Source organism: Cervus elaphus, chromosome 5 (assembly GCF_910594005.1).
Source record: "Cervus elaphus chromosome 5, mCerEla1.1, whole genome shotgun sequence".
Classification (NCBI taxonomy): Eukaryota; Metazoa; Chordata; class Mammalia; order Artiodactyla; family Cervidae; genus Cervus; species Cervus elaphus.
This window is the reverse complement of record NC_057819.1, coordinates 93011840-93036469: the sequence shown is the minus strand read 5'-3', so window position 1 is coordinate 93036469 and position 24630 is coordinate 93011840. Positions and strand designations below refer to the sequence as shown.

The 24630-nt window shown below is 55.8% G+C and overlaps 2 protein-coding genes across 6 annotated transcripts; both read left to right on the top strand.

The window, feature by feature from the left end:
- Positions 1-8222, top strand: DHRS13 (dehydrogenase/reductase 13). Of its 2 annotated transcripts, none has more exons than XM_043903223.1 (5): positions 1-320; positions 412-530; positions 1597-1720; positions 1895-2218; positions 7538-8222. In XM_043903223.1, the coding sequence occupies exons 1-5, from the start codon at positions 194-196 to the stop codon at positions 7987-7989; spliced, it is 1146 nt and encodes a 381-aa protein (XP_043759158.1). In that variant the 5' UTR covers positions 1-193; the 3' UTR covers positions 7990-8222. The 2 variants fall into 2 exon arrangements, with proteins under 2 accessions (XP_043759158.1, XP_043759159.1); XM_043903224.1 differs by having other exon boundaries at positions 3-320; positions 1907-2218.
- Positions 8223-8727: 505 nt separating this feature from the next.
- Positions 8728-24630, top strand: FLOT2 (flotillin 2). Of its 4 annotated transcripts, none has more exons than XM_043903225.1 (11): positions 8728-8956; positions 13977-14058; positions 19498-19588; positions 20560-20683; positions 21309-21427; positions 21550-21663; positions 21767-21886; positions 21980-22194; positions 22607-22790; positions 23097-23246; positions 23335-24630. In XM_043903225.1, the coding sequence occupies exons 1-11, from the start codon at positions 8908-8910 to the stop codon at positions 23371-23373; spliced, it is 1287 nt and encodes a 428-aa protein (XP_043759160.1). In that variant the 5' UTR covers positions 8728-8907; the 3' UTR covers positions 23374-24630. The 4 variants fall into 4 exon arrangements, with proteins under 4 accessions (XP_043759160.1, XP_043759162.1, XP_043759164.1 ...); XM_043903227.1 differs by lacking the exon at positions 19498-19588 and adding an exon at positions 17364-17454 and having other exon boundaries at positions 8734-8956; XM_043903228.1 differs by lacking the exon at positions 8728-8956 and adding an exon at positions 17364-17454 and having other exon boundaries at positions 14016-14058.

Genomic DNA, 24630 nt, shown 5'->3' with positions numbered 1-24630 from the left:
GCGCTCCCAGGGCCCACGCACACACGCACGCACACACATCCCTGCCCTGTCTCCCGCCCGCCTCCGCCTCCTCCTTCGCCAAGCCGAAGAGCGCCAGGCGCTCTTCCAGGCCGGTGCGGGGAGAGCCCGCAGCCCCCCGGGCGGCGATCCAGGCGACTCCGGGCCTGGGCGGGAGCCCGGAGGTGCGGCCGGCATGGAGGCGCTGCTGCTGGGCGTGGGGCTGCTGCTGGGCGCCTACGTGCTTGTCTACTACAACCTGGTGAAGGCCCCGCCGTGCCGCGGCCTCGCCAGCCTGCGGGGCCGCACGGCCGTAGTCACGGGTAAGTGCTGGCTGGCTGGCAGAGGGCGGGGAGCCGGGACGGCGGGGCGGGGGCCCGACGCCTCAGCTCGGCTCCCGCCCACCCTTCTCAGGCGCCAACAGCGGCATCGGGAAGATGACGGCGCTGGAGCTGGCGCGCCGGGGAGCGCGCGTGGTGCTGGCCTGCCGTAGCCGGGAGCGCGGCGAAGCGGCTGCGTTCGACCTCCGCCAGGTGAGGGAGGGCGGGGCCAGGCGGGGAGGGCGGGGCCTGGCGGGGAGGGCGGGGCCTGGCGGGAGGGTGAACAAAGGACAGAAACATCGAGGAAACAGACAGAAAAGAGCTGGGCAGCTCGAGACGTGGGGCCGAGGGTATCCAGTTCCTTAAAGGACAATGCAGACCGGTTCTCCAAATGGAGAAGAGGGTGCACAGGTGCTCTGGCCACACAGCGAAGGGACGCCAGATCTGAAGGAAGTAATTGCTGTTCTGAGACATTTAAGAATCAGTGGAAGTCACTCTAATTAAAGTCGGAAAGAGAACAGCAGAGGGAACAGCATATGCAGAGGCCCAGAGGCAAGATAAATGGTCTGATTTGAGAAACTGATTGAAAGGTTTAATGAGGCTGGAGCACGGAGTATGGGGAGAAGGGGCAAAAGGAAGGGGCTGAACTCTCTGAGACAGGGCCAGGTTCTGAGGGCCCTTATAGATCCTGCTGAGATCAGATTTCATCGAATGGACAGTGGAGATCTGATGAAGTGTCCTCAGCAGGGGCTGGACTGTCAGAATAACCCTTGGGAATGAACCCCTAAGTGACTGTGTGAGACCTGGTTTGTAGGGGGTAAAAGTGGGTTGGAGGAGACCAGTGAGTAGTCCGTTGTAGATTTTAGGGTAACGATAACAGGCAGAGGGTATGATGATATTAATAATAATAGCAAGTACCAAAAAAAAAAAAAAAAAGCAAGTATCTACAGAGTGGTGACTACATGCCAGGCAGTGTTCTAAAGAATTCTAAAGATTTTACATATATTAACTCATTTAATCCTCACAATAACTCTATCAGTACTGTTATTATTTCCATTTTACAGAGAACTAAGGCTCAGAAAGATTAAGTATCTTGCCCAAGGTATCACTCTAGTAATAAGCAAAGTCAAGATTTGCATCCAGCATCCACACACTTACCCACTACATTCTAGCCTGGAGCAGATCTTAGTAGAAGGAGCTGAACTCTCAGAATTTGGTGCCTGGGGAGAAGGAAGAAGAGAAGGGTGCGTATGACAGGCCACTTCTTGCCGCTCCACAGGAGAGTGGGAACAATGAAGTCATCTTCATGGCCTTGGATTTGGCCAGTCTGGCCTCAGTGAGGGCCTTTGCCACTGCCTTCCTGAGCTCCGAGCCACGGCTGGACATCCTCATCCACAATGCTGGTGAGGGCATCCGACCTGAGTGGGGGCGGGAGGGTGCCCAGGGGCAGCCGACCCTTCCAGGCAGGCTTGGCTGAGGGACTGGTAAACATGTGGGAAGGATGCCCCCTACCACCATCTCACCTGGGGGACGCTGAGGCCTCCGAGAATCCCTCTGGAGCAGTTGTTCACACCTAGCCCCTGCCCCAGGGATCAGTTCCTGCGGCCGGACCCGGGAGCCCTTTAACCTGCTGTTGCGCGTGAACCACATCGGCCCCTTCCTGCTGACGCACCTGCTGCTGCCCCGGCTCAAGACAAGCGCCCCCAGCCGTGTGGTGGTGGTCTCCTCTGCCGCCCACCGCCGGGGCCGCCTCGACTTCACACGCCTGGACCGCCCGGTGGTGGGCTGGCGGCAGGAGCTGCGGGCGTATGCCGACAGTAAGCTGGCCAACGTGTTGTTCGCCAGGGAGCTTGCCACTCAGCTTGAGGGCACTGGTGTCACCTGCTATGCAGCCCACCCAGGTGAGGTTCGGCGCTCTGGCTGCTCTGCTTCATTCTTATTCCCCCTCTCCCATCCTCGCCCCCTTCCCTGCTCCCCCAGCCTCTTGCTGAGCCACAGAATCTCAGAGCAGGAAGGAAGCCTGGTCCAGGGAGAGGCCCGTTCCTTGCTGATCTTGAAGCCTGGCTCTCCTCGTCTGGGTTTTTCCTCTCACACCACAAGTTCAGATGCTGACGGCTGGGTAAGGCATGGCAATGAGGAAGGCCTAGGTTCTCACCCCAAGGAACCATCTGCATGACTGAACTGATGATGTTAGCTTATAATTACTCATTCAGGAAACATTTACTGAGTACCTACTATGTTTCAGGCATTAATCTTGACACAGGGAATGTAGTAGTGAGGAAAACGAAGACCTCATCCTTATAGAGTTTACATTCTACTTTATAGAAGGAGACAGCTAATAAATATATACAATGACAGGTGGTGTTTAAAGTGCTGCAGGGAAAGATAAGACAGGGTAAGGGGACTAAGAAATGACAGAGTTGGCAAAAGAAAAAGAAAAAAGAAATGACAGGGGGTGCTATGTTTATCTATGGCAGTCAAGGAAGATATAACTGAAAAGGTGACATTTGAGTAGAAGCTTAAAGGAAATGAATGACCTATGAGGCATTCTAGGGAGAAGAGTAAAAGAACAGAGTAAATACCAAGTGCAAAGGTCCTGAGGCAGAAGTGCCTGGGGTGTTTAAGAAAGAACAGAGAGCCTGCTGTGGCTGGAACAGAGTGAGGAAGGGAATGTGGCAAAAGATAAGGTATAGAGATAGGCTGGGTCATCCAGGGTCTAGGGGTCCACTGGAAGCATTCTTACAGTTTGAGTGATTTTACTAATTAGTAAGACCCATTCCTGAGGTGTTGGAGAAGACTCTTGAGAGTCCCTTGGACTGCAAGGAGATCCAACCAGTCCATCCTAAAGGAAGTCAGTCCTGAATGTTCATTGGAAGGACTGATGTTGAAGTTGAAACTCCAATACCTTGGCCACCTGATGCGAAGAACTGACTCACTGGAAAAGACCCTGATGCTGGGAAAGATTGAAGGCAGGAGGAGAAGGGGACGACAGAGGATGAGATGGTTGGATGGCATCACCGACTCAATGGACATGAGTTTGAGTAAACTCCCAGAGTTGCTGATGGACAGGGAGGCCTGGCATGTTGCAGTCCATGGGGTCACAAAGAGTCAGACACGACTGAGCGACTGAACTGAACTGAACTGAAGACTCATCCCTGCCTTAGGAACGAGTTGCCGGATAACAAGATCTGCCTGACGCATAACACTATACCGAATATTAGACAATCATTACCTAAGGCTCATTAAAATTATAATAGAGATAATAATAATTATAGCTAACCATTATTACACTCCATATCTCTATATCCAAAGCAGTGGCTGGTCCACTGTTCTGTTCAGTTCAGTCACTCAGTCGTGTCCGACTCTTTGCGACCCCATGAATCACAACACGCCAGGCCTCCCTGTCCATCACCAACTCCCAGAGTTTACTCAAACTCATGCCCATCGAGTCGGCGATGCCATCCAGCCATCTCATCCTCTGTCGTCCCCTTCTCCTGCCCCCAGTCCCTCCCAGCATCAGAGTCTTTTCCGGTGAGTCAACTCTTCGCATGAGGTGGCCAAAGTATTGGAGTTTCAGCTTCAGCATCAGTCCTTCCAATGAACACCCAGGACTGATCTCCTTTAGGATGGACTGGTTGGATCTCCTTGCAGTCCAAGGGACTCTCAAGAGTCTTCAACACCACAGTTCAAAAGCATCAATTCTCCTGCACTCAGTTTTCTTCACAGTCCAACTCTCACATCCATACATGACCACTGGAAAAACCATAGCCTTGACCAGACGGACCTTTGTTGGCAAAGTAATGTCTCTGCTTTTTAATATGCTATCTAGATTGATCATAACTTTCCTTCCAAGGAGTAAGCATCTTTTAATTTCATGGCTGCAGTCACCATCTGCAGTGATTTTGGAGCCCCAAAAAATAAAGTCTGACACTGTTTCCACTGTCTTCCCATCTATTTCCCATGAAGTGATGGGACCAGATGCCATGATCTTCATTTTCTGAATGTTGAGCTTTAAGCCAACCAACTTTTTCACTCTCCTCTTTTACTTCCAAGAGGCTTTTTAGTTCATCTTCACTTTTTGCCATTAGAGTGGTGTCATCTGCATATCTGAGGTTACTGATATTTCTCCCAGCAATCTTGATTCCAGCTTGTGCTTCTTCCAGCCCAGCATTTCTCATGATGTACTCTGCATATAAGTTAAATAAGCAGGATGACAATATACAGCCTTGACGTACTCCTTTTCCTATTTGGAACCAGTCTGTTGTTCCATGTCCAGTTCTAACTGTTGCTTCCTGACCTGCATACAGGTTTCTCAAGAGGCAGGTCAGGTAGTCTGGTATTCCCATCTCTTGAAGAATTGTCCACAGTTTATTGTGATCCACACAGTCGAAGGTTTTGGCGTAGTCAATAGAGCAGTAGATGTTTTTCTGGAACTCTCTTGCTTTTTTGATGATCCAGTGGATGTTGGCAATTTGATCTCTGGTTCCTCTGCCTTTTCTAAAACCAGCTTGAACATCTGGAAGTTCACAGTTCACGTATTGCTGAAGCCTGGCTTGAAGAATTTTGAGCATTACTTTACTAGCGTGTGAGATGAGTGCAATTGTGCGGGAGTTTGAACATTCTTTGGGATTGCCCTTCTTAGGGACTGGAATGAAAACTGACCTTTTCCAGTCCTGTGGCCACTGCTGAGTTTTCCAAATTTGCTGGCATATTGAGTGCAGCACTTTCACAGCATCATCTTTCAGGATTGGAGATAGCTCAACTGGAATTCCGTCACATCCACTAGCTTTGTTCATAGTGATGCTTTCTAAGGCCCACCTGACTTCACATTCCAGGATGTCTGGCTCTAGGTGGGTGATCACACCATTGTGATTATCTGGGTCATGAAGATTTTTGTACAGTTCTTCTGTGTATTCTTGCCATCTCTTCTTAATATCTTCTGCTTCTGTTAGGTCCATACCATTTCTGTTCTTTATCGAACCCATCTTTGTGTGAAATATTCCTTCGGTATCTCTAATTTTCTTGAAGAGATCTCTAGTCTTTCCCATTCTGTTGTTTTCCTCTATTTCTTTGCATTGATCGCTAAGGAAGGCTTTCTCATCTCTCCTGGCTATTCTTTGGAACTCTGCATTCAAATGGGAATATCTTTCCTTTTCTCCTTTGCTTTTCACTTCTCTTCTTTTCACAGCTATTTGTAAGGCCTTCTCAGACAACCATTTTGCCTTTTAGCATTTCTTTTCCATGGGGATGGTCTTGATCCCTGTCTCCTGTACAATGTCACGAACCTCTGTCCATTGTTCATCAGGCTCTCTGTCTATCAGATCTAGTCCCTTAAATCTATTTCTCACTTCCACTGTATAATCATAAGGGATTTGATTTAGGTCATAACTGAATGGTCTAGTGGTTTTCCCTACTTTCTTCAGTTTAAGTCTGAATTTGGCAATAAGGAGTTCATGATCTGAGCCACAGTCAGCTCCCGGTCTTGTTTTTGCTGACTGTATAGAGGTTCTCCATCTTTGGCTGCAAAAAATATAATCAGTATGATTTCGGTGTTGACCATCTGGTGATGTCCATATGTAGAGTCTTCTCTTGTGTTTTTGGAAGAGGGTGTTTGCTATGACCAGTGCATTCTCTTGGCAAAACTCTGTTAGCCTTTGCCCTGCTTCATTCCGTACTCCAAGGCCAAATTTGCCTGTTACTCCAGGTGTTTCTTGACTTCCTACTTTTGCATGCCAGTCCCCTATAATGAAAAGGGCATCTTTTTTGGGTGTTAGTTCTAAAAGGTCTTGTAGGTCTTCATAGAACCATTCAACTTCAGCTTCTTCAGCATTACTGGTTGGGGCATAGGCTTGGATTACCGTGATATTGAATAGTTTGCCTTAGAAACGAACAGAGGTCATTCTGTCGTTTTTGAGATTGCATCCAAGTACTGCATTTTGGACTCTTTTGTTGACTGTGATGGCTACTCCATTTCTTCTAAGGGATTCCTGCCCACAGTAGTAGATACAATGGTCATCTGAGTTAAATTCACCCATTCCAGTCCATTTTAGTTTGCTGATTCCTAGAATGTCGACATTCACTCTTGCCATCTCCTGTTTGACCACTTCCAATTTGCCTTGATTCATGGACCTAACATTCTAGGTTCCTATGCAATATTGCTCCTTATAGCATCAGACCTTGCTTTTATCACCAGTCACATCCACAACTGGGTATTGTTTATGCTTTGGCTCCATCCCTTCATTCTTTCTGGAGTTATTTCTCCACTGATCTCCATTAGCATATTGGGCACCTACCAACCTGGGGAGTTCCTCTTTCAGTATCCTATCAGTTTGCCTTTTCCTACTGTTCATGGGGTTCTCAAGGCAAGAATTCTGAAGTGGTTTGCCATTCCCTTCTCCAGTGGACCACATTCTGTCTGACCTCTCCACCATGACCTGACCGTCTTGGGTGGCCCCACAGGGCATGGCTTAGTTTCATTGAGTTAGACACGACTGTGATCCTGTGATCAGATTGGCCAGTTTTCTGTGATTATGGTTTTAGTGTGTCTGCCCTCTGATGCCCTCTCGCAACACCTACAGTCTTCCTTGGGTTTCTCTTACCTTGGATGTGGGGTATCTCTTCACGGCTGCTCCAGCAAAGCGCAGCCGCTGCTCCTTACCTTGGATGAGGGGTCTGCTGTAGGTGTTCATAATGTTTGCTGGTTAAACAAAGGAACAGGAGGACTTTCCTGGCTGTCCAATGGTTAGGACTCCACATGTTTCCAATGCAGGGGATGAGGGTTTGCGTCCTGGTTTGGAGAACCAAGATCCCACATGCCACTGAGGGAGGCCAAAAGATAAACAAAACACAAAGGAACAGGAAAAAAGATGGAAAGAGACAGATTGTTCCAGGCTAGGTTCTTGCCTGGAGAATCCCATGGGAGAAGTCCATAGGGTCGAAAAGAGTCGAACACGACTGAAGTGACTGAGGAGGCAGGGACACAGCATGAGCAATATCTGGAAGATGAGGATGTGTAAGGAGCTTGGATGGAGAAGTGGCTTGCTGTTAGAAACGAGTAAGGTCAGCTTATCAGGTCCCTAAGTACTACCTGGTTGATGTGACCTTGGCTTCCCTGGGACCGGACTCTTTTCCCCACTCCTCTGTAGCCCTGTGCGTGCCTCTTACCCTAGACCCTCAACCACAGTCGTCTTCCCTGCTGCTTCCTTTCTTCCTGTCCACAGGGCCAGTGAACTCGGAGCTCTTCCTGCGCCACGTTCCTGGATGGCTCCGCCCACTTTTGCGCCCCCTGGCTTGGCTGGTGCTTCGGGCACCGCGAGGGGGTGCCCAGACACCCCTGTACTGCGCTCTGCAAGAAGGCATTGAGCCCCTCAGCGGGAGGTACTTCGCCAATTGCCACGTGGAGGAGGTGCCCCCAGCCGCCAGAGACGACCGCGCAGCTCACCGGCTGTGGGAGGCCAGCAGGAAGCTAGCAGGGCTTGGGCCTGGGGAGGATGCTGAATCCGATGAAGATTCCCAGCCTGAGGACCCGGGGACTCCATCCTCTCCAAGCAGCCCCCACCCCGAGGAGCCCACGGCTTCCGAACTCTACCCCAGCCCTCAGAATTCGACAGACAGGTCTACGGTCACGCGCCGAATTCCGGTTAAAGCTGAACTTGAGCCTCAGGCTTGCTAACTGCCCCCCTACCCCACGACGCCCCCCCCCCCCCCCACACACACACACAGACCGGGCAGCTTTCCAAGGCACCTGGTGGGCCTTTAAAACCTTAGCTGTGTGCCGGGCCGCGCACTGGGCATGGAGAGAGTTGCCATTTTCGCCTCCATGGTTATTTTCCGGGGTTTCTGAGGTATGTCCTGGACAGCTCGTTTCCTGGCGGAAGGAAATAAAGGGTGATTATTCCTCCCTGAGAGGAACGGTAACCCCAGATTGAGAGGTGGGACGTTAGTATATCTGCTGCGGCTTCTCAGGAATTTGAATTTCCTATTTCCAGGCCCTACCCTCAGGCATGCTGATCAGCCCCAGAATAGGGCCTGGGAATTTGTAATCGGATGCCCGGCCAACACTGAGGATTTTTCCGCTGGGCCCCTTTCGACCCTTTAGCTAAGTAGTTTCATTATCCCCTTTTTGCATTAGCAGCCAGGTGAGGGACTCAGCCAGATAAGGGACTCGCCCAAGGTCGCCCAGCTAGTAAGCGCAGGGGCTGAAATTGAAACCCCCAGCGGGCTGGCTCCAGGGCCGACAGCTGTAAGGTGGGAGCTGGGAGGTGGAAGGTGAGAAAGGGCAGGGCGGTGGTTATTCAGGCGCCCAGTGGCAGTCGAGGGCACGCGATGTCTACCCCTTGCAATAAAGCGTGTTGACTCCACGGGTAGCGCGCAGATCGCCTCGCAGGCCGCGCCGGCCCCGCCCTCCGCCGCCACACTTCCGGCGGCGCTGCGGCCGCGGAGGGGTGCGGGCGGGCGGGCGGCCGCTGGGGGTGGCCCGACAGGCAGGGCGAGGCCGGCGGTGCGGGCGGGCGCGCGTGCGGGGTGCGGTCCGGAGGCTGCTGTCCAGGTCTCCGCGACCCCCGGGGGGCCCCTCCGTCCCGCCGGCGCCATGGGCAATTGTCACACGGTGGGGCCCAACGAGGCGCTGGTGGTTTCAGGTGAGGAGGCCCCAGGGAGGTGGGTCTGAAACGCCCGGCGCCGGGAGGGTGTTTGGGGCGGGGGCTGTGCCTGGGAGGGCGGGAGAGGGGCCTGGCCGAGGAAGGACTCTGAGGGCTGGGGGGCGGTGGGCAGTGCCGGGGGTGGGGCCTGAGTCTACAGTAGCCCCGGAGACCCCTCCCAGAAAGGACCCCCACTCTCCGTGCTCCGCGCCCTAGGGCACCGGCCAGGCGCTCCCCCCACCTCCGCGCCCTGCGTGTTTGCCCGTGTTTATTCCCTCATTTCCTTTCTCCGCCTCCTCCTTTGGGCAGGGTCTCCTCTGTGGCCTAGAGGATCCCGAACCGAAGCCTTGGGGTGCCGGGAACGCTGGCTGGCTGGATGCCAGCGCCCGGAACGAGGGTTGAGTGGGTCGCAGGTGCCTGTCTGGGGGAGGGGCGGTGGACCTGGATCCTTGGGTTCTGGGCACAGATCCGTTAATTCCGAGCAGGCTGAGGCTTGCCGGGCATTACTGACACTGCCCGCCCCGGAGACGCGGGTGCGGCCTCTACAGGTTGAGAAACCTGGCTCCGGGCTGTGTTGCTCTTGGTTGCAAAATGCTGCAGACTCCAGAATTTCTGTGCGCTTAGGCGGGAAGGGGGCTCCGCATTGTTGGGGGAGGGAGAGAGGTCTTGCCATAAGGCTGCTATTTAAATTGTGTATTTGGATGTTTTGGGAAGTGGCAGAAGCCTTTCAAGCCACCAGTTTGTGCAGCCAATGGCGCGGGTGCTGGGGAGAAGCCCGTGTTTCCCCGACAGCGAGGAGGCCTGTAGCTGCAGGAAACGCTCATATCCTACTTCCCACTGTCAGTATGGATTCTCCACCTGTCACAGAGTTGTTAGGACCAGCTGCAGAACTGAGCAGAAGAGGGTGGGCTGGACCAGGGCTTGTTGCCACCCACTTTGAGAGCTGGGATGAATCCATTGGGAACTTTCATGGACTTTGGTTCAGTTTGGATCTCAAAGTGATCTCTGCCCTGGGACAGGAAATCGTAAATCTCTCTGACTAGGACCCTACTCCTGTGGGGAAATTAAGATCCTTCACTTCCCTGGCTGTCCAGTGGTTCGGACTCCGTGGTTTCACTGCAGTGACCCGGGGCTTGATCCCTGGTCAGGGAACTAAGATCCTGCAAGCTCTGCAGCACAGCCAAAAAAAAAAAAATCTTTCACTTCCCTGAAAACTAGAGAAGAAAGCATTGGGGTCACCAGGGAGACCCCCAGAGAGCACTGAGGCCAAAGCTGCTCCTCTTCTCAGACCTGAGCCAGTCTCCCAGCCTCCACTCCTAAAGGTTTTTAGAAAACTGAATCTACATCACACTTGTATTTTTGTGTGGTATTTCTCTCTAGAAGCCCAGACTCTGGGCCAAGGAGAAGAAGCTCCAGTTTTGTCTTTGCGGCAATCCTGAAACTGAGGGGCAAAAAGAACCCCTAAGACGGGCTGCTCCGTGCCTTCCAAGTTGCCAGGGTACTCTAGCCAGAGGCCAAGGCAGTACTAACTTCGAAGCTGTTTTAGGGGTGCGGTGAGGAGGCCACGCTGAGAATTAAGAGAGCTGAAGTCAAGGGAGGGTGGAAGAGGAGAGAGAGAGATGATGCCCAGCATAATAGTACCTTGGGATTTGAGATGATCGAACTGCACTGTGGCTCTCGCTAGCATGTGGACTTCCAGTCCTGTTCCCTACACCCCATTAATTGGACCTGCATCGAAGTCCAGGTGACTTCCACGGTGGCTCAGCTGGTAAAGAATCTGCCTACTGTGCCGGACACCTGGGTTCGATCCCTGGGTTGGAAAGATCCCCTGGAAAAGGAATGGCTACCCACTCCAGGATACTGACCTGGAAAATTCCATGGACTATATAGTCCATGGAATTGCAAAGAGTCATGACTGAGCGACTTTCACTTCTAAGTCCAGGGGCATCTCACACAGCCCGCTTTCAGAAGGAGGATGTTGATGTATATCATGATCATCTTTTCCACTTGAAAAGTCGAGGTTCTTCTTGTCTATCCTCCCTTCTTCATTCTGTAATACACAATTTTTTTTCTCTGTTTCTACTTTTGGGTAATCCAAACACCATATACCTTTCTCTTATCTCTACAGTAGGTCAAAAATTCTTAACCTGGAGTTTGTGGATAGAATTTAGAGGTCTTTGCATTTGATAAGAGGAAAATAGTACATTTTTATTTACACTAACCTTAACTGAAAGGATATTTTGTGATCCTTCAGGTTGGTTGAGGACAGAGCAAAGGAAAGTGGGTTGGGTTAGAAGAAGTGAGATAAAATTAGGAGGATTTTCTCCAGGTCTGGAGACAGTAAGAACTGGGGAGGTCAAGGAAGGGTCACCTAAGTGTCCTCTTTTGGGAGTGGTCTCCAGGGTGACCAGGAAGCTGGGAGGAAGATGCCTTCCAGGGGAGGAGGCTGCTGGGGGTGGGGCAGCCAGGCAGCCCCAGCTTCCTGTTGTTGCTACCCCTGGGAACCTGGCCATGTTACCCTTGGCTGAGGCCCAGCCTGAGCTGTGGCAGCCTGCTCCCAAGGTCAAAGAATAAGTTAAAGGTAAAAAAAAAAAAAAAAATGGCTACTCCCTCCAGTATTCTTGCCCGGAGAATTCCATGGACAGGGAGCCTGACAGTCCATGGGGTCGTACAGAGTCGGAAACAACTGAGTGACTAATGCTTCACTTTTCACTTCAAAGCGTGGATTCCCACCCTTGGCCCCCTCGCCCCCATCCCACCCTGCCACCACCTCCTCCCCCTGCCCCCTGAGAAGTGCCCTGGGTTGATTGGAGAAAGCTGTGCCGCTGTGCCCCAGCCCCCACCAGGCCAGAAGAAGTGGAACAAGCTGTGGGTTTTGATCCTCTTCCAGTTTCACTGGATCCCGAGATGGTTTTGGTTTCAAGTTGACTGCTGGTCCTCAGAGGCTCCTCTCACCCCTTCCCCAGGGCAGAGCAGTCTGCGGTGGCTTACCTTGAGCGGCAGTTCTGTGAACAGGTGTTTCCAGAGACCTGCAACCTCTTCCTGACCCTGTTCACACTGCGGGGATGCTCCCGGCTCCCTGGACCTCAGGCTCAGCTGCTTGTACACCATGCACAGGGCAGACCCAGGAGACAGGGTGGGCTGCCCAGTGGGCAGTATCACTTGCCAGCTGTCTATCTTGGCAGGCCCGCCACACTTGTGGGATCTTTGTTGTTGTTCAGTCGCTAAATTGTGTCTGACTCTCCAACCCCGTGGACTGCAGCACGCCAGGCTTCCCTGCCCTTCACTATCACCTGGAGCTTGCTGAAATTCATGTCCATCAAGTCGGTGATGCCAGCCAACCACCTCATCCTCTGTCGCCCCCTTCTCCTCCTGCCCTCAATCTTTCCCAGCATCAGGGTCTTTTCCAGTGAGTCGGCTGTTCACATCAGGTGGTCCCTCCACCTATCTAAAACTTCTCTCCAGTTCATGATTCTACTGTCTCTGTTTGGTTGTTGACCTGACCGCCCACCCAAACCCTGGCTCTTGACCTACACTGTCCAATATGGTAGCCATGAGCCACAGGTTAATTTAAGTTAATTAAAATTCATTTTCTCGGTTATACCAGCCAGATTTCCAGTGCTCAATAGCATATGTCCCGAATGGCTGTTTTGTTGCACAGCACAGCTGTGGAACATTTCAATCCGAGAAGGACGTTCTCTTGGATAAGACTACTCTAGTAATTATCCCCCCATGTCAGCCACTGTGTGTGGCCTAGGTCACTGCAAGAGGCTGCTTCTCCCCAGTCTCCTTGACCCAGGTATCTTTCTCCTTGTGCAAAGTGGGATTTCTAAAATGCAAATATAAGTGTGGTTTCTTAGCTTAAATGACTTCCCCATCACTCAGGCACATACACACAGCACCCCTGCTTGGCCCAATACCTACAGTACTCTGCAGTCTGCCCTCTGCCCCTCAACCTGGCTTTGTCCCCTGCCATGAGGCCCCAGAGACACTAACCCAGCTACACAAAACTGTCCCTGACCTTTGACCTTGGGAGGCACTCACCCTAGACTTTCCTGAAAACCCAAGTTCATGAATGCGGAAATGACGCCCACTGGCTTTTTGCTGTCACGTTTCCTCTGAATCATCTGTTTCTGCCAGGGAATAGCCCCTCTTGCTTTTACAAAGTTTTCTTGAACTTGTTGATTAGTTTCGGCATCAGCAGGAGGGTTTGCAACAAGAATTTCAAGAACTGATTTTTCTCATTTCTGTATAGAGATTGTGCGGAGCTCATCCACGAAGTGAATCTGGGTTGTGGCCAGATTCAACGGGCTATTTAGTTGATACATAGTTTCCAGGAGTCATTTCCTTTTTAGGCCTTTTCCCTTTCTCTCACTTTTCCAGTTGGTACCATGAGTTGGCTTCTGTTTTGAGGTCTTGCCTTCTTCCCCATCCGCTCCCATTCACTCTGAACCCCTGGGAACCAGCCTCACTGAGAGGTCTGCTGAGCGTGAGCCAGCCCCCACCCCCACCCCGCCCCTTGGCTCATAGACTCCCTTGCATTAGCCTTCCACCTGCTTTCCCTCTGGGACTGATCCCATCCTGGTAACAGGCCAGTCGCATGGTACAACCATCAGCTCAAGAAAAGGTCACTCCTCCGAGTCCCACCTCTTTTTAAGAGAGGAACGGTACCTTCATCTCTGTTTCCCTAGCACAGAAAAGTACTTGTTCGCTGAAGTGATGGTTGAATCAAAGATGGAAGCTTCCCTGTTCACTCTTGCCCACTGACTTTGTTCTCTAAAAGCACATACATTCTGAACCACTCATTGGCTCCCCTCATTTCTATGCAAATTGCCTGTCTAACAAACTAGATCCCAAGACCTTAAGGGCCTGTCTCTCATTTATCTGTAACCTCCACACCTGGTGCCCAGTGGTAGGAGTTTGTCAATGCAGGCGAAGGCCCAGCATTGCTGATGGAGGTGTTGGAGGGTAGACAGACCCAAGGACTGACTGACCAGACATGGTTTGCTTTGCTCTCCAGGGGGCTGTTGTGGTTCCGACTATAAACAGTATGTGTTTGGCGGCTGGGCCTGGGCTTGGTGGTGTATCTCCGACACTAAGAGGTAAGGGCCTGGGGGCTGGCGATCGGGCATCCTGGTGGGCAGGGGAGAAGACGGTCTCCATCCTTACCCCCTTCATGCCACTTGAGCTAAAGCATCTACCACTTGCTGCATTCCACTCTAGTTGGGGGGACCTCCCAAGAGGCAGGTGGAATGGGTTACATGGGGCGGCAGGAGGGCTGTCTGTGGGCAGCTCCTCCTTGGTGGGTGTGCTTTTTCCAGTGAGAGCATCACTTCTGCCCCAGGCAATTCAGGCAGAACCCTAACGCCCTGATTCTAGCTCAGAATTATTCACGCAGCCTTAATAACACACCTGTTTGAAGTGGTCCTGGGAAGGAGGAAAGGCTTGAAGAGACCCCTACCTTGTGCAGGCCCCGGGACAATGCAGGCAGGGGCTAAATGGCAGACGATGGTTACAGTCTGAAGGGGCTCTGTGTCTTAAAGACAAAGGATGCAGATCTAAGGAGTTGGCGCTGGGGCTGGGCAAGATGGGTCTGGACCTCCTCCGTCAGTCTGGAGAGACTTAGAAGGGGAAAGGAGATTCCAGCTCACACTCTACCTGCTGGCTTTCCCAGAGCCCGGGGCAGGGAAAGGGTTCTCCTGTTCCCAGGCCTCTCCTGTTCCCCTCACCGCCCACCCAGGATGAGATGAGGCTGGCCGGCCACCTCTCCACCAGCACCCCATTCCTGATTATGGGAGATCAGGGGAGGAGGGGCCCAGATTCTTCCAGGCCAGGAGCCAGGCGACACAGGCGGCAGAGCTATGAAAGCGCAGCCTGTTGGCAGGGGTGGGGGTCCTGTGAAGGGGAAGCAGTGGAGATTCCAGTGGAAATCCCCCTGTATCTCAGTCTTGGCAGAGAGACGCCTCATGGCTGCAGGGAGCTGCTAGTGCTTGGGGCTCCAGGGAGTCTGAGGGTGCTGGCTCCGTTCAGGGGCATGGGAAGCATGTCACAACGATTTAACTTCTTTGATCTCTCCTAACCCCCTCCACTGCCCATCTCTCCCCACTCTTGGTCCTGCCTTGGGAAACTCTTCTGGCCCGAGGTCAAAAGTGTTCATAAAGTAATTAGTAGCGGTCACAACTTCCTCTTTGGATCCTAAGACTCCTGACAGGAGCCATGGGTCCCCTCTCCAGAGACACTGTCACCTCCCACCCCACACCCACAACACAGTCCTGGGACAGCAGAGTGTCTCGTCCAAGCCCCTCGACTAGAGAGTGTCCGCTTGCCCCGAGACCTGTCCTGCCAGGCGTCCGCTGCCGGGTACTGCTGACACCCCAGAGGCCCTTTCTCCACACTGTGGTTGGTCCCCTCCCGCTTCCTGCTCCCGGGAGCAGAGAGCCCCAGGAGAGCAGGGCCCGGCTTCTCTGACGGCAGGTTTGAAGGTGAGGGGCAGGGGGCCTTGTGCCTCATCCTAGGAGCGACTCTTCCACACCCAGGCTCAGCAGGGCCCACTCTTGGGTTCCTGGGGCGGCCCCTTCCCTGTCCCCTAGCCTGCTGCAGGGGCGTCTCCTCCAGTGGGGACTTTTGTTTCCCCGAGGCCAGCAGGCGCTTCCTAGGTCAGAGTGGAGGTCTAGGTTTCTAACCCAGCCTCCCATTTGAGGTCCTTTCCACAGCCATCCTCCATGTCACCTGCCCTCAGTGTCAGCTGTTCTTCTCCAGACCCAGTGAGGTCTCTCCCGCTGCCCTTTGCTGCCATGTCCTGTCCTGTCCTGAGGCCCCGATGGGGGCAGCTGTCTCTCCCTAACCTGAGCGGTTCCTCCACTTCTGGCATCTGAGCTGCAGCCTCCCTCCTCCCCACTCCTTCCCGCCTCCTCCCTCGTCCTTCTCCCCTCTCCCCACTCCCTCCCCTCCTCCCTCATCCCCCTCCCTTTCTCTCCCCTCTCTTTCCAGTCCCTCCCCTCCCCCCCTTCCCCCTCCTCCCCACCCTCCCCCTTTCCTGTCTCCCTCCCTCCCTCCCCCTCCCCCTCTCTTCCCCCTCCCCCACCCTCCCCCTTTCCTGTCTCCCTCCCTCCTCCCTCTCTTCTCCCCTCCCTCCGCCCTCTTTCCGTCCCCTACCTCCCTCCCCTCTTCCCACCTCCCCCACCCCCCCTTTCCTGTCTCCTTCCCTCCCTCTCTCCTCCCCTCCCTCCCCCCCTTTCCTCTCTCCCTCCCACCTCTCCCTCCCCTCCTCCCTCCTCCCCCTCCCCCAGCCCCCCTTTCCTGTCTCCTTCCTTCCCTCTGTCCTCCCCTCCCTCCCTCCACCCTCTTTCCTGTCTCCCTCTCCTCCTTCCCCAAAGAGAGCTTGATGGGTGCCTGTCTGAGCTGGGTCTGCTGTCCTCTTGGCCTGAGGGTGCTGTTAGGGAGGGGCCAGAAGGCAGTCAACCTGTGTACAAGCGCATGGCTGGAGAGTGGGGGGACCCACATTGCCTCCTGCTCCCCGTCCCCCCACTCCACTTGCTTCTGCTCCTTCACCTCAGCCTCTGCCCTCCTTCCCTCTGGTTTAAGGAAACCTTCTGCGCTGTCCACAGGCTGGCCTCTGCCTGGTCCAGCACCCAGCACATATGGGCACACACCGTGCCCCAGGGAGGCCCAGGTAGCTTCCACGCACCTTTTCTTTGTAATGACTCTGCCTGTGCCCATCTCTGGAAGTGAGTGACTCCCAGTTGTCCCTGTGAATATTGGCAGGGGTGCACACACTTCCCCCCCTCCCCAGCCTTCCTTGACACATCCCACCCCCACAAATCAGAAAATCCAAAAATCTCTTCAGACTCTTCTGGGCCTAAATTGCCTTCTTAGGGATAAGTAGCACAGGCCTTGAGGGGTTGTGCCCTGAACAGGATTCGGTATTTGCTATGACTCATGAACCCCCAGAGTGGCCCCCCCACCCCCCACCCCAGTTTCTGGAAACACAGGTTTGCCTCTGTCTGGAGCAAGGAGCTCGGGCTGCCAGCCAGACAGTGCCAGGAATCTCCTGGGAAAGTGAGGCAGTGGGTAACCCCGGTGCCCTGCGCGCAGACAGCCTCCCAACCTCAGGGCCCAGGGCATCAGCAAGCTTTACCTCCAGCCCAGCAGCTTCTCACTGGAAGGGTGTGTGGGCTGGAGAAGAGACCCAGAGGCCTCAGGCCAGCGCAGGGGTGTCTCTGGCCCCCTACGGCCTGGCCGAGCTGGCAGTGGGGGATGGGAGCTGAAGTTTTGAGAGCGACCCCACCCCCAGCCCCCAGGCCTCAGGCATCCGGTGCTTGTCTGGTAACCACTGTGTGTGTTTGCTGTGTCCCCTCCTCCCCCTTCCTGTCCCTACCTTTCCCTCCCTCCCCCGGCTGCTCCTCAGACTGTCTCTGGAGGTTATGACCATCCTGTGTCGCTGTGAGAATATTGAGACGTCGGAGGGGGTCCCGCTATTCGTAACAGGGGTTGCACAGGTAATAACCCGCCTGCTTCCTCCTCTGTATCTAACCTCCTCTCTTCCCGCCCTTCGGGGGCCTGGCAGACTCCAGATGGACTCCCTTTTCCTGAAAGCGTGCCTCCCTGCCCTCTGCTCCCACCACCACTGCTCTGGATGGCCCCCACTCCCTTGTCCGGGCTCATGGGGGGCTGCGAGTGGGGAGAGAGAGTGAGGGCTTCTGGGAGCTCTGCCCAAGTCTGCCAGGGGGTGTCCTTGGACACCAAGCCTACACTGAGAGTAAGCTGAGGCAGGAGAAGACACAGGCCCTTTTGTGACAGAGGTGGACTGCCCAGGTCGGGAGGGGTCTGTCCTAACAACTCCTGCCAGAGTCCTAGTCCTCCAGGCATCACAGAGCTTCTTGCCCGTGCCTTCTCCAGGCTGACACCCTCCTCCCTGCAGCGCCAGGAAAACGGGCCCCCTGGGGAATTGTGTTTACCCCACCCCTTGACCACCTCCAACCTCCTTGACAGGCCTGAGCAAAAAGAGCCATGGCCATTCCCTGCCCCTGATTCTCTGTCGAGAGGCCTTTGAGCAGCTGTCTTTGTCACCAGACTTCAGCTTCCCCATCTGCAAAAGGGGGAGAATCGAGCCCTCCCTGAGCCTTGTAGGAATATTAGAAAGGCAAGTAAAGTAATGTGAGGGTGCTCGCTTTGGGATTTTCAGAAAAGAAGTACTTGAGGAACGCCGTCTGTATCACAGACTTGATCTCACCTGGGAAAGCAAGCGACCTTCTGTCTCCCTCCTCACTGCCATGCAGCCATAGAGATGAAACCCTTTCCTGAGCCAGGGCATTTAGCAACGCAGGTTCCCATCTTCATTGGTCCGTTTGCCAGCTCCCTGCTGAGCGTCTTGTCAGCTCCCAGCACAGCGGAGGCAGCAATGGACATCAGAAAGCCCCTGCCCCTCAGAGCCTGCATGCTGGCGGGTCCCCAGGCCAGAGGAGACCTACATGTCACCTTACCCATCCTCCGCCCTTCCATGAAATTGTCCTTCAGCTTCTCAGGCAAAACCTGGCACCCCCACACCCTGCCTCCCCACACCCTGCCTCACCCATCCTCTTATCCTTAATGGGGAAGAAGACTGTCCCCGTCACACCCACCACTCATCGCCGTGGAAGGGCAGAGAAGAAGCCCAGAGCCCCTTTGCGTGGGATGCATAGGGGCCAGGCCTCCCTCGACACCCCACCTAGCAGGCTCGTCTCCCTCCAAGCCCACACTCCACTTGAAAGAGCTGCTAATACCCAGGTCCCTTTTCAGCTGGGTGATAATGGACCCTGAAGACTCAGGTCATCTGGGCAGAAATTTTCTTGGCCCCGAAGCTCTAGCGTGACCCCAGCCTTTTCCTCCACTGGCCCCACCTGACCCCAGCCCCAGAGAGTGGGCTTCCAGCCTTGGCCTGATGCCAGGTAGAGGGATCCGGCAGGGCTCCCCAGGTGGGGCGGGGCAAACACAGGATCACCTCCATCTTGGCCCAGCAGTGGGCATACCCCCAGCATGCCAGGTACGAGGCAGCTTTCTCAGCAGCCTCGGGAACACCCTGGGGTGCTGAGCATGCCCAGGGAACAGGCAAAGGCCTCTGCGGGATGTTCAGATGGTACCCACAAACACAGCCTGGAGGACCAGCACTTATGTGCTGTCCCAGGACAACACACATAGCTACGCCAAGACTCTTGCCCACCCTACCCCAGCCCCCGCCCCCCGGCCCAGACCACCCCCAACTACTTCTCTACTTCCTTTTCCCGCTCTTCCAGCCAGGCTGATGTGAGCAGAGGACACATGTGCACATGGGTGGCACATGACACTCCTTCCGCTGAGCCATCTGCACCCCAGCCCTGCCTTCCCACCCCTCTCCTCCTCACACGCTCCTAGCTCCAACCCCTTGGAGAGCCCACCCCCTCCGTCTCCTGCAGCAGGACCCCCCTGGCCCGTCCCAGCCGGCACAGTGAGATGTCAAAGTCTTTCCCTGCACCCCAGGCCCTGGGCCCCCAGACCCATGGCCCCTGTTTTGCATTTCTTGGCAGGATTTCCCTAGAGATTATGACGTTGCAGCCCCGCTGTGAGGACGTAGAGACGGCCGAGGGGGTAGCTTTAACTGTGACGGGTGTCGCCCAGGTATAGTAACTCAGCAGCCCCGCGCATGTCCGTTGAGCTGCCTCGTCCCCACGCTGGGGTTTGGGGTGGGAACAAGGAAAGGCCGGCAGCCAGGGGCAGTCTCTCTCCAGTGGCCCCACCCCTGCCCGCCCCCCTTCCCAGAGAGGGTCGCCGCCACCGGAACTTGCACTCAGCCTCTTGGCCACCCAGCAGGACTAACAAGACACCCCTTCTCTCCCCAGCGGGCCGGCGGAGGACAGAAGCAGTGCTGAGGGCTCCTGTGTCACTAACCCCTCCCCGTTCTTTGCAGGTGTCAGAAATGCCAAGCCCCAGAACGCAGGCCTCCCCTGACCCCTGGGTAGGGGGCTGCAGGGTGGGGACCAGAGGGCGAGGCCACGTGAGGCCGGGGAACTCTAGGCTCTGGAGTCAGAGCTGCGTTATATTCCCAGCCTGGTGACTGGGTGAGGGGCTTCCTGCTCTCCAGAGGTCCTCACGGGGCAGGTTCAGTCATCTCAAAGGCCCCTGGTGCAGGAGTGGCTGTCCTGGTGCCTTGGGGAAGAAAGACAGGAGGATGCCCACCCCTGGTGATGGACTGCAGACCTGTCTCCTCCCCTCTCCTGGCTCTCTTTCCTAGTCTGTCTGTCTGCACCCCTGTTGTTCATTCTCCTTTTTGCAGAGACCTGCAGGCTGAGGGGCCAAGGGTGGACTGGAGGGGTTGGGTGGGGGGAGGAACACCGAATGTCCAGGAGAGAGGCCCTGGCAGAGCCTGGGGCTGCCAGTGAAGGTGAAATTTCTCAGTATGAGTTCCTCGTGTTTCTCCCTGCTGGAGGCCTCAGCAGACCCCATCCCCTTCCACCACCACTCCCTCCCCCTCCCCCCAGGCCTTCAGGTCCTGAAAAGGAGGGGAGGGGTACCGCCACCATCCTCCTGGGTCTGGGGCCTCTGTCTGCCTGCCTCCAGCCTGGCTCAGGCTCCTCTGTGACCACCGGCAGGTGAAGATCATGACCGAGAAGGAGCTCCTGGCCGTGGCCTGTGAGCAGTTCCTGGGCAAGAGCGTGCAAGACATCAAGAACGTTGTCCTGCAGACGCTGGAGGGACACCTGCGCTCCATCCTCGGTGAGGCCCTGCCTGGCACAGGGACCCCTCTCCCTCTGCCACCTGCAAGGAGCCACACAGCATCCCTGAGCCAAGGCCAGGGAGGGGAGAGGGGGGCCGTGGACAGTCGGGCCTGTCAGTCCCACTGAGAGGCTTCTTCAGAAAAGCTGACAGGTTTTCCGTCATGTATTTCCTTTCAAAATGTCAGGAGAGTTGAGTGAAGAAGAGAGCGTGGATATGGGGCTGAGTGACTGCCGGTCTGGTCAGGCACCTAGGGCTGCTTGGGGCACTTTTCCTCATCCTGCCCACACCCTGCAGGAGGAGACTCGGTGTTAGAGGAAACCCACCAGGGACTTCCCTGCTGGTCCAGTGGCCAAGACTGCACTCCCGAGGCAGGGAGCCCAGATTGGATCCCTGGTCAGGGAACTAGATCCCACATGCCACAACTTAAGAGTTCACGTGCTGCCGCTAAAGATCCCACCTGCTACAACAAAGACCCAGCACAGTCAGATAGAAAGAAACCTAGGAAGACCCAGCACAGACTGCGTGACCCCTGCCTACACTCAGACCTCTCCCTGGCCACCTCCTCCCTTACCCAAGCTGGCTAGGCCCCTGGGGAGCCAGCCCGCGATCCTTCTGTCCCCAGGGACCCTGACGGTGGAGCAGATTTATCAGGACCGGGACCAGTTTGCCAAGCTGGTGCGGGAGGTGGCGGCCCCTGACGTTGGCCGCATGGGCATCGAGATCCTCAGCTTCACCATCAAGGTGCGGTGTGGCGGGAAGGCTGTGGCCCCCGTGTCCATCCGTGCAGGGCGGGGGAGCTTGGCAGGAGGGGCCCCTTTATGCCTCTGACTATTCCCAGGGACGACTTCCCCTTCCCTCCCCAGGATGTGTATGACAAAGTGGACTATCTGAGCTCCCTGGGCAAGACACAGACGGCTGTGGTCCAGAGAGATGCCGACATCGGGGTAGCTGAGGCCGAGCGGGACGCAGGCATCCGGGTATGTGGGCTTGCCTTCCCAGCCCTGGGGACGAGGGAGCGCAGGGGCAGCGGGAACCCCAGTTCTCAGGGGGACCCTCAGCACCTGCCCCTCCTGCTCCCAGGAAGCCGAGTGCAAGAAGGAGATGCTGGATGTGAAGTTCATGGCAGACACCAAGATCGCCGACTCCAAGCGAGCCTTTGAGCTGCAGAAGTCGGCCTTCAGCGAGGAGGTCAACATCAAGGTGAGAAGCTGTCGGGCGTCCTGGGGTCAGGGCTCAAGGCCCAGGACTGTAGCGGCCAGTCTCTGACGTGCTGACCACCCTCGCCCGCCACAGACGGCTGAGGCCCAGCTGGCTTACGAGCTGCAAGGGGCGCGCGAGCAGCAGAAGATCCGGCAGGAAGAGATTGAGATCGAGGTCGTGCAGCGCAAGAAGCAGATTGCTGTGGAGGCGCAGGAGATCCTGCGCACGGACAAGGAGCTCATTGCCACTGTGCGCTGCCCCGCCGAGGCCGAGGCCCACCGCATACAGCAGATCGCCGAGGGCGAGAAGTAGGTGCCGCTGGGGGCCCCACTTTAATCTGGCTCCTCTGCCACCCAGGCAACCCCTCCACTCCTGGCCAAGCTTGGAGGCCCCCACGCCAGCTTCCTCACTGGGAAGTAGGGGTAACCCGCCTGCCCCATGGGATTGTTATTAGGAAGACTGAATTAGGTGCCAGAGGTTTAAGGGCCTGGTGTGCTGCTTGGCACAGAGGGCACCCAGGTAGGTCCCCTCTCCAGTCTGGCCTCTGGGAGCCAGTGCCCTCTTCCAGGCCAGAACCAGAAGGCCAGGGCACTGCCCTCATGGGTCCCTCACCCCTGACACCTGCCAAAGTGGGGGGCTCGAGGGTTCACTGGCCCCCAGGCGAGGCTTGAGGGACCCCTGGCACTTCCCACTGACCCTGCCCGCCCATGACTCCCCCAGGGTGAAGCAGGTCCTCCTGGCTCAGGCAGAAGCAGAGAAGATCCGCAAAATCGGGGAGGCAGAGGCAGCAGTCATTGAGGCGAGGGGCAAGGCAGAGGCTGAGCGGATGAAACTTAAGGCTGAGGCCTACCAGAAATACGGAGACGCAGCCAAGATGGCCTTGGTGTTGGACGCCCTGCCCCGGGTAAGGCTCCCACCCCAGGCTGGGACTGGCTGGGCAAGTGCCGGACTTCTCTGGGCCTTGTCAGTAACACAGCGACAGGACGGCTGGGAGGGTTAAATGGGGAAGTACTCAGCGGCGTGGGGAAGAACTCTACAATAGGCCTAGGCTCATCCCTAACCCAGTGGATCATCTGACCTTTATTGCAAATAAGGGCCACCCAGGCTGCACTGGGATGATGTGAGGTGGAGATGGGAGGGAGAGATGCTGGATGGGGCAGGTGGATGGAGTCCGAATAATAACCAACTCTCCCTCGACCCCGCCTCCTAGATTGCTGCCAAAATTGCTGCCCCACTGACCAAAGTCGATGAGATTGTGGTCCTCAGTGGGGACAACAGCAAGGTGACGTCAGAAGTGAACCGCCTGCTGGCCGAGCTGCCCGCCTCTGTGCACGCCCTGACAGGCGTGGACCTGTCTAAGGTGGGTGTCTCGCCGTCTGCAATGGGTTGCCCAGGCAGAGATGGGGGGCCCTGGAGCCAAGGCCTCATGGCATCTCCCGTCCTTGCAGATACCGCTGATCAAGAAGGCCACCGGTGCACAAGTGTGAGGTCTCGTCGGCCCACACCCTTCAGCAGCCACCGCCCCCACCTTCAGCACCCGTTTTAATACCACAGGGACAACGGGAACGTCACTGACTCTGGTGCCTTATTCTGTAGGGACCAGAAGTGCTGCGTGTTCAGGCCTCTGGCTGTCTTCCCTTCTCCTCTGTCTCTGTCTGTCTCCTCCCTCTTCTCCTCCATCCCACAGCCTCACTTTCACTGCCACGACGGTCTGGTTTGTCTCTTGCACCCTTATCTCCTGTACGTCTCTTCCTTTGTCTGTCTTTTTCTCTCCTTGTCTCCTCGCACCCTCTACACACATCATGTCGTTTAAATTGAAGATGTTTATTACAATCACCGTCTTGTCTGTCTGTGGGGGTGGCCCTGCTGCTCCTGAGAATCCTGGTGCCTTGAAGTTTTCTGTGCTTATGTCCACCCCCCACCCCCCACCCCATGGCCCCGGCCAGAGCTTCAGCATGGGTGCAGGGATTCTGGGGATGACGGCCACCCTGCCCTCTCCTGGCCTGGTCTTCCCAGCCCAAAACCTGCCCCCAGGAAGTCCCCAGCCTCACCCACTCCAGCCCTTCTGGGCCTGGGTAGCTGTGGCTGCAGGCCCAGGGCCATGGCCCTCCGCCAACCCCTGCCCAGCCCCAGGCCTGCTCTCGCACCTCACCTCTCTCCCGCGCCCACGGGCACAGAGGCGAGGCCTCCTGTGTAGAGCAGCTCCCTCGGTTTACTACGGCCTTAGGAGGCCCCTGCTCGTGCTCAGGGAAGCCCCTTCCCTGGAGTGGGGCTTGGTCCCAACTCTGCTAAGCCTTTCTGGGATCAGGATCCAGCCCTTCTAGGGACTAGAAAATGTACAGACCCCCTTCCTACTAGGGCTGTGCTGCCCTGAGTATCAGGCCAGGCCCTTCCAGTGGGCAGAGCTGTGCCAGCCCTGTACAGAATCGAGTGCCGTAGGCTGGCTGGACTCCTTCCCCGCTTGTGCCGGCTTGCTTCCTGGCCAGAAATGATCAGGTTCCAGCCGTGGGGAAGCAGCCCGGTCCTCTGTCTCCTTGCCTCAGAGGAGGCAGAAGAGCCCAGGGCCCCAGCATCCTGGCAGGGACGCTGCAGGCGTCCTGTGGTCCTGGTCCCCCCCCCCCCGCCCTGCCCCAGCCTGTGTAGCTATTCCTGCATGTGGGTGCTGCATGTCCGGTCTGGGGCTTGGATGCTGCACTGCCCCGCTGCCTGTCCCTTCTGGTAAAATAAAGATCTGGTCATGCCCA

Coding starts and splice junctions, on each gene's coding strand:
- DHRS13 (XM_043903223.1), top strand. CDS start 194: ATGGAGGCGCTGCTGCTGGGCGTGGGGCTGCTGCTGGGCGCCTACGTG. Junction 321..411: donor CCGCACGGCCGTAGTCACGG/GTAAGTGCTGGC, acceptor CACCCTTCTCAG/GCGCCAACAGCGGCATCGGG. Junction 1,721..1,894: donor CATCCTCATCCACAATGCTG/GTGAGGGCATCC, acceptor GTTCACACCTAG/CCCCTGCCCCAGGGATCAGT.
- FLOT2 (XM_043903225.1), top strand. CDS start 8,908: ATGGGCAATTGTCACACGGTGGGGCCCAACGAGGCGCTGGTGGTTTCA. Junction 21,887..21,979: donor GCGAGGAGGTCAACATCAAG/GTGAGAAGCTGT, acceptor CGCCCGCCACAG/ACGGCTGAGGCCCAGCTGGC. Junction 23,247..23,334: donor CAGGCGTGGACCTGTCTAAG/GTGGGTGTCTCG, acceptor CCGTCCTTGCAG/ATACCGCTGATCAAGAAGGC.